This window comes from Thermobia domestica, chromosome 15 (assembly GCF_964235325.1).
Source record: "Thermobia domestica chromosome 15, izTheDome1.hap1.1, whole genome shotgun sequence".
NCBI lineage: Eukaryota > Metazoa > Arthropoda > Insecta > Zygentoma > Lepismatidae > Thermobia > Thermobia domestica.
In genome coordinates, this window is record NC_137468.1 from 157,968,602 (window position 1) to 157,981,748 (window position 13,147).

At 35.7% G+C, this 13,147-nt stretch overlaps 2 protein-coding genes across 2 annotated transcripts; one reads left to right on the top strand and one right to left on the bottom strand.

Annotated features, from left to right (window-relative positions):
• The first annotated feature begins 9,139 nt into the window (after nucleotides 1–9,139).
• Nucleotides 9,140–10,823, top strand: LOC145671682 (zinc finger MYM-type protein 1-like). The gene is made up of 2 exons (XM_081740883.1): nucleotides 9,140–10,276; nucleotides 10,770–10,823. The coding sequence occupies exons 1-2, from the start codon at nucleotides 9,140–9,142 to the stop codon at nucleotides 10,821–10,823; spliced, it is 1,191 nt and encodes a 396-aa protein (XP_081597009.1).
• A 39-nt stretch (nucleotides 10,824–10,862) lies between these two features.
• LOC145671683 (uncharacterized) lies at nucleotides 10,863–12,713 on the bottom strand. The gene has a single exon (XM_081740884.1). The coding sequence runs from the start codon at nucleotides 12,711–12,713 to the stop codon at nucleotides 10,863–10,865; it is 1,851 nt and encodes a 616-aa protein (XP_081597010.1).
• Between the last annotated feature and the right edge of the window lie 434 nt (nucleotides 12,714–13,147).

The following is a 13,147-nucleotide window of genomic DNA, read 5'->3' on the forward strand; positions in this document are numbered from 1 at the left end:
TTTCATCAATAGACATACTGCATCAGGGCGAAATAGGCATAAATTTCAGACACTTCAAAACAGGTTTCGTTCGTTGTTACCGCTGGTCTAGTGGTTAGCACGTGTTCCTTTGGTGTACGGGGTCCCCGATTCGATTCCCGCTGGGGGAATTTTAATTGACCTAAATATTTTTGCATTCGTGTTCCTGTCGTTCAAGCTTAAAAGAAATTATTGTAAAACGTGTATAACCGAATAGAAAATAAAGACAACTTACTCAGATACGTTCAGTGAATCAGTTAACTTAAAGACAAGAAACAAAGTGTCTAAGGCATTTGTATCTGATTCGAATAAATAGAACTTCGAATAGAGACCACGTTGAATTCATTTATTGAGTAAGCCACAAATTCTTATAAGATATGGCTATTATTATTATTATTATTATTATTATTATTAGTAGTAGTAGTAGTAGTAGTAGTAGTAGTAGTTGTTGTAGTAGTAGTAGTAGTAGTAGTAGTAGTAGTAGTAGTAGTAGTAGTAGTAGTAGTAGTAGTTAAAGTACGAAGTTTCAAATCAGGCGATGCAGTATTTACGTAAACTAAATGATAATTTATTTCATAATATTCACTAGCCCACTATACATTTGTGAGGTTTTGCTTTGGGAAATGAAGTGTATACGACATTGAATAGTAAAAATATTATAATAAAAATATATTATTAAATATATTGATTAAGTAACTGAAGTTAAACATGCTTTCCAGTAAGAATTATATAGAGAGAGGATTTACTTTAAAATGCGATGCAAATGAATATTCTAGTTTTAATCCGATTAGAAAGCTATAACTTACACAATACTATTTACTTCATTAGTTCTATAAACGTTTATGCTTATCGTATTATAATTATGTTTAAAACTATGATTTTGTCATTTCAAAACGTAGAACGAGAAATAAATGTAATATTCTACCAAGGTATTTGTTAAGGAAACCTTTAAAACAGTGATGATTTCAGGGCATGACCTGTGGGAGAATTTGAGACCCTGTCGACATAAATTCGTGGCCATATCTTCTATCATGCCTAAAGTGTACTAATAATGTTCTATCATTCATATATTGACCATTACACGAGGAGAATCTTCTGAAATGATCAATGCTTATAATTAGGTTTCCGGTATAAAGCAAAAGATAATAATGAAATATTGAATATACTTAATATTTTGTTTTCAGTTTTGGATTTTAAATTTGCAGTTCATATAATGTTCACTTCTAATCGAATTTGAGAGAAAAGTAGTTGCCAAAGATTTATTCAAAGAAATGTTTTCAGTCCTCTGATGAAAATAAGGAACACACTTTTAAGGGAAAAAAAGCAAAACGAATACTTCCTACAGGAATTGAACACATAAACTTAAGATTTATAGACTATTCACCCAAACCGCTCGACCAGTTCGTCGTCTACATGGAGTTTCTTTAGACTTTTGTGTACAGTAGTTTCCACACTTTTTTTTTTTTTTTTTTGTTTATGTCGATACCACTATAAATTTGTGGTAAATATTTGGGCGTTACAGGTCTTGCAATGCACAAAGGTCTTTTTCGTATAAACTATATTCAATTTTACGTCCTAATAACTTACATGCAACAAGTTGAATCTGTGGAATGATTAAGGGAGTAATCGTAAATGTTTTCATAGTTAGAAGCTTGGATATGGAAACCCGCTTAATGTGGGGATTTACTATTGTGAAATTTGGTATATTCTTCAAGTATATTACATAGACAGTATAATTATTATCAATGACACTACTACTACTACTACAACTTTTATTATTATTATTATTATTATTATTATTATTATTATTATTATTATTATTATTATTATTATTATTATTATTATTAATTGTAACAACTCTATATGTAAACGTGAAAGTAAGGCGGCTTGCATTTGAATACTAAAAAGCTAGTTGAATGAGAACCTCGGTAGTCGTGAAGTCTAGGAGTCAAGGACATTGCTCACTAGCTTCTGAATTTGGGTTGAGGGTCTAGGTTGAGTATTCGGGCTCGAGCCAAACACTGTTAAAAGTTATAAGGCACTGGTCAAATATCTTCAAAACTGCTCGATCCGGGTTTAGAATTGTCAACGACTCGAGCAGCTCGGCTTATAGCTCATTCACTATCGACCCGAACCGAGAAGTGAGCTGAGCCAACAACTCACCCAACGACTCGGCTAGAGCTCGCGGCTCAGTTGAGCCGAACCGAGCAGATGACTCATCCCTACCAAGCCAGCTCGAGCCGATGGTTCACCCCAAGTGAGCCGGCTCGAGCCATCCTCTCAGTTGAGCCAAGCCGAGCTGAGTTTGTTATGAAAAATCTCTTGTGTTTTCGCTATCGAGACGAGACGAGATGCGAGCAGTGTCCCCTCTCGTGGGCAACACTATAAGTATTCCATATTACTGTTTAGCTTACATTTCTCATGGCTTTCGTTTTCCAGTGTAATCAGGCCATGATTTCAAGACGAGTTAAAACGAACGAACCATTTATCAAACTCGACTGAACTCGACGCGAAAAACTGAATCGGCTCGGAACTCGAATCGAGGTTATTACCTTTGACTTGACTCGAAACTCAATTTGAATTCGAGTCGAGTAGAGTTTTAGCTTGACTCGTGCTCATCCCTATGCGTTAGAAAAAAATGTTCCTTATTATTATTCTGCTAAACTAATTATACAATAATAACAATGTTGTTATGTAAAATTAAAAATACAGAATATAGAGAAACATTACATTACAACTAATAAAATGAGAACACATGAACTGGGAGTGAATCAGGACTTGCCAGTAACTCGAAAATCGATACATGCTTTTTAAAGCTAGTTTCAAACTCTATAATCAACGGGACTCTAGGATAAGCAAACTGATCTGAAAGAACCCCAATATTACTTACCATCAGCAAACTATTTTCTAGTAATAAAGTAGGCCTGCTCATCAGAACACAGTTTATTCATATTAACCCCTTACTATAAATCGTTAAATATGGTACCCTAGTTGTTGATAAATATTTTCCGCCGGGGCAGTTAAGACTGGTTACTTTTAAATTTTGTCCACCATCATCCTCAGCTCTTAAGAAAAAAGTATTCTTTCAAATGTTCGAACGGTAAAATATTTCCATTCTCCATCTTTATAAAAAACACACCAATCAAAGTAAAATAGAGTACCGGTATCATTGCACTCCTAGTTCACTCACTGAATGTATTGATTTTGAGTTGCCAAATTACGACAAAATATTCCAGGTGCTTGCAATCAGTACACGTGATTTTCCTAAGGCTGTCTTCATCTTCCAAAAACAGCAAGTGGCACTACGAACTTAAGAGCACATGGTATTTGCCTCCATCCAGCTATAACCAATGCCCTCAATTTCTTTCGTGCAGTTGAAACCGATTTTCCTCCATGCTGTTACACAACGACAATTAGTCTAGTTGTCTACGTGTCGAACTGCTGAGCCAAAGGACGAGGGATCGAATCTCGGAGGACATGAAAATTTTTATTACTTGCAGAATTATACATTTCACCCATAATAAAATGAGCATTCAAACAGTTTGTGTTTCCGTGGAAAAGTAAGAATTTATTTCAAGTTAAACTTGTGAGCAGTGAAGCAAAACGAATTGGGCTCATGGTTGTCCGAATATCTGACGGTTTGAATAAATCATACGACACGCCTTTAGTATGGAGTTAAAGAGCTTTCTGATACGTATAAAGAAATCTCACTGACCTAAAATCCATTACGAAATAGGACCTACCAGAAGCTTCAACACCACGTCTGCGTCTCTTCGGTGAACGCTGTATCGAAACTTCCTATATAAATTTCACTCACATGACGTCTAGTCAGTCGATCGTACTTGGTTTTTTAGCTAACTATATTGAAGGGGTATAGACGAACAATATGCAAAATCCATTTTTCAATTTTGTCAGGAAACGAATAAAATGTGATGCCCTTATGTTTCAGAATTGTTGAACTTTTTTTGGGGGGGGCGAAATTTCACTCATCTGCTGTACGTAGTGACTACTGCTGTTAACCATTGGTTTCTTTAATTTTTCATTTACACATCCTATTCTCTTTCAAGTTTAGTTCCACATGCCATTCCATTTCGTTTCATATATTCTGTTCGATTACATACTTATTCCTCAATATCTTATAATATGTCCAAATTAACAAAACGGTTCTCTTGCTTTCTTTCTAATAATGATTATTTAGATTTCAAGAGAATTAATTTTAAATAAACATGCAACCAATTTGTTAATTACTACGAGCATTGAGTTCTTCCTCATTGTGTGTTAATATATATTCTTCAGTGTTTACATTCTAATAATAATAAATATTTATGCCAAACTTTGATATAATTGCACTATACGAAGGTTAAGTAGGTAATAAAGCAGTTCAAGCCAATATCTTACTTCTATCTGTATCGTAGATTACAATTATCGTTAAAAGAAATTGAATATTCGTATCCAAAATTGATTTTATGTAGGTAGTATGGTAGGGATGGGCGAGACAAGATTTGAGGTTGTCTCGTCTCGACAATATGCTGTAAAAGTGATGTGTCGACTCGAAAAAATTATATTTTTCAATTGGAGGAACTGTGCCTCGACTTGAATTTTGTCAGGAAAATTCTGTCTCGAATCCACTCTGCGCATCCCTAAGGATGGACAGTTTGAAGAGTCCAGTATTCCAAAGCTGGCGGGGTAAGTATTCCAACTACACCATTACGCTACATCTATTTCAGATACAACCATTATTATACACTTCATTTCACAAGCTTCTTCTTATAATAACTATATCGATTTGCTACTTAAATTCAATTATAGATAATTGTTTCTTATGTAGCAGCTATATTCATGCTATACAGTATAAAACAAGTACACATTCAATGTAAATAAATAAAAATGTAAGATATTACAGATTACTGGCATTGCGATTTAATCCCATTTTAAGCAGTACATATTTTCTAAATAATTGTTCAAATTGCTTTATAAGAATCCAGATTATGAGGTACCCTAAGGTTTTGTAATGCAAAATAATAATAATAATAATAATAATAATAATAATAATAATAATAATAATAATAATAATAATACATGCATATACAGTATAACCTCGTTAATACGAACTTGCTTAAGCCAAATACTCGGTTAGGACGAACAAAATTTCGGTCCCGGCATCGCTGTACGTTATGTTATAGAAAGTTTTATCGGTTAACACGAATTTCGGTTAGCACGAATTACGAACTAATTTTTAGTTCCTTGAGTTAGTAAATACTTTCATTTAACACGAACTTTCAATCCTTTTTTTAAAGATTATTTTTCTTATTTTAGATTTCATTCCAGATCAGTTTTTGTCATACAGTATTTATACAGACGAAAATTGGCTTGTAAGTAAGAGAAAAACCAGGAACAGGTATCTTTCCTCTCTTATGAGGTGTTGATTCTGTCCTCCGTCAAGCGCTGAAAATGTAGGTGCTTAGCAGACGAGCTGGCGACAGCTCGAGACAAAAATCTTCAATTCCCTTTAACTGCAAACTGGTGACAGCAGTCAAAAATACCTTTCCATTACTAGCGGTACCCACCCTGCTAGCGGAGATGTCAATTTTATAACTTGACCTTGATTTTCTGCGTATAAATTCCATTTGTGGAGGGCACTTATGCTTGCTGTTTCCACCACTTGACCTTCTATGTTCTGTGTTATTCCAAGCTGATGTTATAAAGAGGATTGATGGACATAGTACCAATGTAAACTTTTTTTTAAAAAATCTTCGAAGATATGATAATAAAGTTACTGTAGTGTTTTCACTTGAGGGTGGTATCGAGACCGAAACTAGTCTCGATCTCGATCTCGTCTCGAATTTGAGACCGAGCCGTGCTTTTCGAAATCGAGATGAGACCGAAACTGTCTCAGTCTCGTCTTGATACCATTCTGTGGATGGTATCAAGATGGAGAATAGATTTGGTCTCGTCTCGAATTTGGAACCGAGACGTGCTTTTCGAAATCGAGACGAGACCGAAACTACTCAGTCTCGTCTCGATAGCATCTTTAGTGTTATCTATGACATACATAATATACTGTAGTTATATGTATTGTCTGTATACTGTAGTGCGTATGTGTGGAGAAAATGTATTCGAATAATAAAATTTGGATCCCGGTTAACACGAATTTTTTTTTAACACGAACTCCTGATTTTTCAGTCCCTTGGAATAAGTGTTAACGTGGGTTTACTGTATATAGGTGTATTTTAGGGGACTTCCGGGCTTGATCCGCCCCCAAATTTTATGTTTATTCAAATAAAATATTGTAAAGTGAATGAAATATCTTGTAGAATGTTTACATTTTCAAGAATGAAGTTAGCAAAGCTCCCCGAAATATATATATGAATAATTTTCATTTTGGACGTGTGGTTTTAAGTATTCAACTGTGTTCACATTTCTCATTTTTAGCGTTTTCGTATATGAATTATGGACATGGCGGGCTAGTAAATGGGACAGGGATTTGAAAAGTGACAGTTTGTCGGATAATGTGTTTCCAACCACTTCACAGTGGAAATTTATATTTATAAAAAGTTCTCATATATTTAAAAAAAAGGAAGAATAACTTTAACGTTCCGCACGGAGGTTCGAACCGTCGCCATTCGCTTCAGAAATGTGAATAGCAGTACTAAACCCGCTTGACCACAGACGCAGCTTGCAAGAGCTTGTATTATAATATTGATAATAGCATCGCTCGAGCACAGATTTCTTCTTGGATGTTTAAATATCCATTTTCTGTCGTTTTCAGCAATTTCTGCTTAAGATAATGGGCAAATTTTTACTTTGACTCCAACTGTGACTTCTGTTAAGAATTATACTATAAGTACAAGGGCCACAATGTTACTATACGATGTTAAGAATTATACTATAAGTACAAAGGCCACAATGTTACTATACGAAGTTAAGAATTATACTATAAGTACAAGGGCCACAATGTTACTAAACCTATAAGAACCGATTAAAGTCACAGTTGGAGTCAAAGTAAAGACTTGCCAGATAATGGTTGATTTTACATATTGGAACTGTGCATGAGGTATGCAATCAATATTAATTTTTTAAAAAAAGTAGTTTGATTTTGTTTTTCATTTTCACATCGCTCGGATGACAGTACGATTTGTAGCTAGTGTTTATATAAAGAACGGCGGGAACATGCAATTCCCTGTGTATAGATCTCAGGCCCGTAGCTAGGAGGGGGCGAGGGGGGCTGAGCCCCCCCTGTGGCTACCTTCAGCTCCCCCTGAAACTTTCACCAGTGTTTCAAATGCTTCTATATAAAGAAACGAGCAATGCATGGAAACATTGTTTTTGTTTTATCGTATTCAGACTTTGGCCACAAACTAAAGTTATGTGAAATACTTTGTCGGAAGCAACATTTCATTTATTTTGCCAACTACACTCCTTCAGTATTTTTATAAAAATAAACCAGAATAAACCAGATGGTTTTGTCTTCTTATTCTGTTTCAACCCGATAGCAGTTGGTATACAAAGAACGCCGTTGTCAGGCCTGGTGGCTTGGGCCATAAATAAGTCATCTTCGAATTCAAGGAGGAAGGTTAGGGATAGAGAGTTGCTGTTGTGAAATGAGTTGGGGGTGGGGGAAGCCACGAAACGAAGAGATAATGAAAGGAAATGTTTTGTCTTTTTCCCCGTCTCGCCAATTTTCATCGGCGTACAACAGAGGTTTGAAAATATAGATTTTTCATGGCAGTACAGTAAATCTTCTTCTACGATCCACAAGTACTTTCGTATGTAGGGTCAGTATAGTAGGCGGAGTGGCTGTTTTATTGCCCCTTCTACTGCCTCTCTTGGTGCCAGTCGGTAGCCATCAGACTTTCTTCGACATCAATAGATAACATTTGTTCATACGCGTAGTTCGTGTGCGTGCGTTAGAGAAGTCAATGTTCCGCAGTGGTGGGTGTTTGTGCTTTAGTGCCGCTCGGAGATACGCATAAGTTTGTGTCTTGGTGGAAGCTGTTTGAGTTTTCAGTGCATTAATCACTAATGACTTTTATAGTAATTAAGCGTCTGTTTTAACTGATTGCGTGCGCATCGTGATGTGTTTTGCGTTCTTTCTGCAAGCACAGTGATTTTTTTTAAAATTAAGATTTCAGTGTAAAAATGGATAAATCTATAATACGTACGAAAGTCACTAGTGACCCCGTTGTTTCCGTTCCATCATCAGCGAATGACAAAAACAAGAATATCAGTACTATACCACAAGATATTTCAAAACCGGGGGAAAATATTAAACAAATAAAACTGGAATCTTATCCTTGGAATAAAGACGGACGATGCTTTCAAACGGAATGGTTTCAGAGATTTACGTGGTTGGAATATTCGCAATCCCGGGATGCTGCGTTTTGTTACGCGTGCAGACAGTTTCAACCTTATGGAAGTAAAGAAGTAGCCTTTACATCTAAAGGTTTTAGTAACTGGAAGGCCGCTCTTGACAAATCAAAAGCAGGTTTAATAAAACATGCCGCAACAACCACACATATCGTTGCGATGAATATGTGGGCAGAGAAACAAAAGCGCACAGTTGTAAGGAAACCAGTGTCACTTTTAGTAAATCAAAGTGTACTTGAAAAAATCAGTATTATGTAAAGAGCATCGCGGAAATTATTCAGTTCCTAGCTGTGAATGAATCACCAATGAGAGGGACTTACAATGTTGAAGAACACAAGGAACAGAGCCTCTTCCGAAATATGTTTGAATATACACTAAGAAAGGACGAGAAACTGGCCGATTGTTACAAACAAATTCCTCAAAATGCTTCCTATTTATCTCCGGAAATCCAGAATGATATAATTCAAATGATGACAGATACTGTTCGAGAAAATATTGTTGATGACATTAACAGTGCAGATGTGCCATGGTTCACTCTATTGGAGGATGGAACACGTGACAAAACAATCGAGAAGATGTGGGTATCGGTATTCGATATGTGAAGGACGGAAAAGTTCGTGAGTCTATTTTAAGCATAGAAAGTCTGCCATCTCTTAGTGCCGATTCCTTTGCCGATCTCACACTTAATGTTCTTCGGGACTATGGTTTAGATTGCACAAGACTGTTGAGCCAGTGTTACGATGGGGCTTCTGTGATGAGCGGGAAGAAGGACGGAGTGCAAGCAATAATACAGCATCGACTAGGACGTGATATTCCTTACATACATTGTTTCAATCACAGATTGCATTTAGTAGTAATTAAATGTGTGAACGATATTCCTCTTGTCAAACAACATTTTGATCAGTGTGTCATGCTTTATACTTTCCTTAAAAGAAGTAAAATTGCTACTTTGTATGAAGATCGGAATCTTGCTCGTCTTTTAGAACACCGTTGGTCAGGACATTTACGGGTAATACAAATAATTCGCGAGAATTATATGGAAATATTGGAGGTGCTAAAATTGGTTAAGAACGGGAATTTTAATGGGGATGAATTAGTAGAAAGTACTGGACTTATTCTGACTGTTGGGAAATTGCAGTTCCGATTTTGTTTATTATTGATGAAAAAAATACTTGAAATTCTTCATCCTGTTGATGAAATTCTCCAGTCGCATGAAGCAAGTTTAAGTACCGCACGAAAACTGGTTGATGCTGCTGTGGAAACATTGAACAATATTCGAAATGATGAAACGTTTCGAGATATTGTAGGTGAAGCAAATCGCATGATAGAAGATACCCACATTGAAGAAGCTTGTCAACGCCCTTCAAGGAAAAGAAAAATAAGTACGTCACTACAGGATTTTGTTGTAGCAGAAACAACTGGTGTAGGGAATACAGAAGTTGAGTGTTTGCGACAGGTGTTCTACGAGTCGACTGATTTAATTCTTATAGAAATTAACAGACGATTCCACAGTAACAATGATTTGTTGGACGCAGTTACTTCAGCAGAAAATCTCAAGCTTCCGAAAACAGACTACTTATCTTCATTAGGAATTACCATACCGTCTAAAGAAGAACTTGCTGTTGCAAAGGCGTATGTTCGCAAATGTAATTCTTCTGACGCCTTCAGTGAAATCTATAGGGTTAAAATGGCTTATGAAGATACTTATGCTCTACTTGCTTCTATCCGAACATTTGTATGCAGTACCGCGTTATGTGAATCTTCGTTTTCTGTGTTGACCCGCATAAATAGCCCAGAAAGACTTTCCATGAGTCAGAAACGATTGGCCAACCTGGTGTTTCTTGCGTTTGAAAAGAAGCGAACTGCAAACATAGACACAGTGTTGCCAAAAGTTGGACACAAAAAGTCGCTAAATGAGATATAAAATGACTCCAATTTTGGATGAAAGGTCGCTAAAAAAATTATTAGTGAAATCCGTTGTCTGTATACATTAATTTAAAGTTTCAGATGTAATTTATATGATTTATCATGTTTTCAACAAGGTTCCCATATATATATATATATATATATATATATATATATATATATATATATATATATATATATATATATATATGTATGTATATATATATATATATATATATATATATATATATATATATATATATGTATATATATATATGTATATATATATATATACATATATATATATATATATATAGTGTGTGTGTGTGTGTGTGTTTGTCTATAACAGTTCTGCGATCAGTTTTAAGTCATAGCTCTACATACACTACAGAAACATAAGTAAAATCGTAATCGAAAGAATCACATGTAATTAACATTAATATTGCACTTAGATACAATAATTATATTTTCCTTTTTAGTACAATATAGATTTTCACTTAGCGATCAATTTCATTTTAATGAGATTAAAATAAATTCAAAATATATAGCGATAAGTAGTTTTTACTTACCAGTCAATCGTCATCTAAAAATTCAAACATCTCAGTTTCTGTGTCAGCACTAGCACTGCAGCCTGCTTCCCCTTGGATAGTTGCACTTTTAGTGTAACAACTGGTTGTACCAATAACACTCAAAACAGATTTAGGCAGTTCGTATGAGAAGCAATTGGTACCTAGACGTCTTAGACCACTCCTAACAGTAAGGATGGCATTTAATGTACGAATATGCATTCTGTTACGCAGCTTGGATTTTACAATGTGCACTTGGCTAAACAGCCTCTCTACTTCAGCGTTTGAATATGGAAGACTGAGAACTTTTATTGCAAGGCACCACAATTCGTAAAATGGATTTTCACCTGTTGAATCACGATAATTTCCAACTTCAACCCAAAATTCGATTGTATTTGCAGTGTTACTCCACTTGACGAAGTTAATATTTCGCCACTGATTAACTATAGCATCAATTACCGCCTCCTCATATGACAAAAGTTCAGCAAGTTCCACAATCGAAGGCCTGACAGCTTTAAGGCATTCACTTACAGAAAGCATTGACATTTTTTGTAGTATGTCTAGATTATAAGGTAAACGGTTCTTTAGTTCTTTCGATAATTTTACAACGAAGGAAATACAACGGCGTCGCAAGTTGTTCTCACAGTCGATATTCAGATTTGATTTACTCAACATATTTTCAAATTCGTATCCTAAATAAGGTTTTGGGTCAAGATGTGAATCAATATCGTCTGTTAAGGGATTTATTTTAGCTGTTGGAATCATCACCCTCCTACACACTGAAACTACGAGATTGATCAGATCGTTTAACAGTTTCGTTGGATCACAATTTTCGCTTTCCAAAGCCTTTGTCACTTTTTGAACTTCACTAACAATTGATTTCAAAAATTGAATATATAACCTATTTGTAACATCAGAATACATGTTATAGAGCACTTCTGCCGTGTAACAATTCTCTTTTGATCTTGCAGTTTCAAAATGGAGCTTCAATTCATCCCATTGAGCGATAATTCTGGTCACTGCGGGTTCGATTGAAAGCCATCGAGTATCACACACCCTCGTAATTTTCAATGGCTCCTCTCCATCGTTGATTGTATTATATAAGTTCTTATATTGCAACTGACGTTTGGATGAATGTTGAAACCAATTATACGTTTCGCGGATTAGGAATTCAATGTTTCTTGGAACAGTTTCTTCACTTGCATGGGAAACTGCAAGCTGCAACGAATGACACGTGCATCGTACCATGATTAAATGTGGGATGTTAAGTTCTTGTTTTAGTAGTTCATAAACCCCTTTATTTACACCTGTATTTACTGATGCGTTGTCAACCCCTAACCCTGTCAGGTTCTCAGGTTTCAGATTTATACACTTTAACAAACTCGTTATTGCGGACACAATAGCAACAGCAGTACCGGATTCAATTTCAAGTAGCCCTAAATGGGTCGAAATTATTTTTTGTGACGTCATACTAAAATATCGTACACAAACACCGAGCATCTTTGTTACGGATATGTCTGTACACTCATCAACAATCAAACTATAACACTTATCACCAATATCTTTACGCAAGACATCACAGAAATGAGGAGAAAGAACATTATTTATAATTTCTGTACACTTTGTACGATGCATTCGTAGTTCTGGAGCAGCTTTGCTATCAGGAAAATGTTTCTGACACAACTGAGATAAATGGTCGGAAGACAACAATGAACAATGTTCCGCAACAAACATAGCTATACTGGCTTCTACTGCGCTTGAATGGCGCCTTGGTTCTTCAACTTTAAAATCCAATTTCAACTTGACGACTGCTGCAAAAAGGATCCGCACATTTTTTATGCTTTTGTGTAGCAGCATGCTTTCTTAAGTCTGTTAACTTTGCGTACACCTCACACTTGCAAAATAAACAATATGCTCTAGTCACGTCTTTGTCAACAGGACGCAACCAATCTTTAAATTCAGGGATTGTTTCCCATTGTTTCCGGTATTTCTTTCATATTTTGGAGCCATGATAGTTGCGAAATAATTTTAAAAATACAGTACTTACGTTACACGCGTTTGGAAATGTGCACAATAATTAAAAAAGTCGCACAGGTCAAGGACGAATACAACAAACACACCCCTTCGCTTATATTCACTCTTCAACTAATCTCGTTAATATCGGTAATGCTGCATTACTTGTGCCTCTCAACGAAAGCTCTGCTAACTAAAGGACGTGAAGGTTGGAATTGTTCTCCGTTAGAGGGCAAGGGTAACAGAAAACAATGCAGAGACGCGGAGGCGTGCTAGGC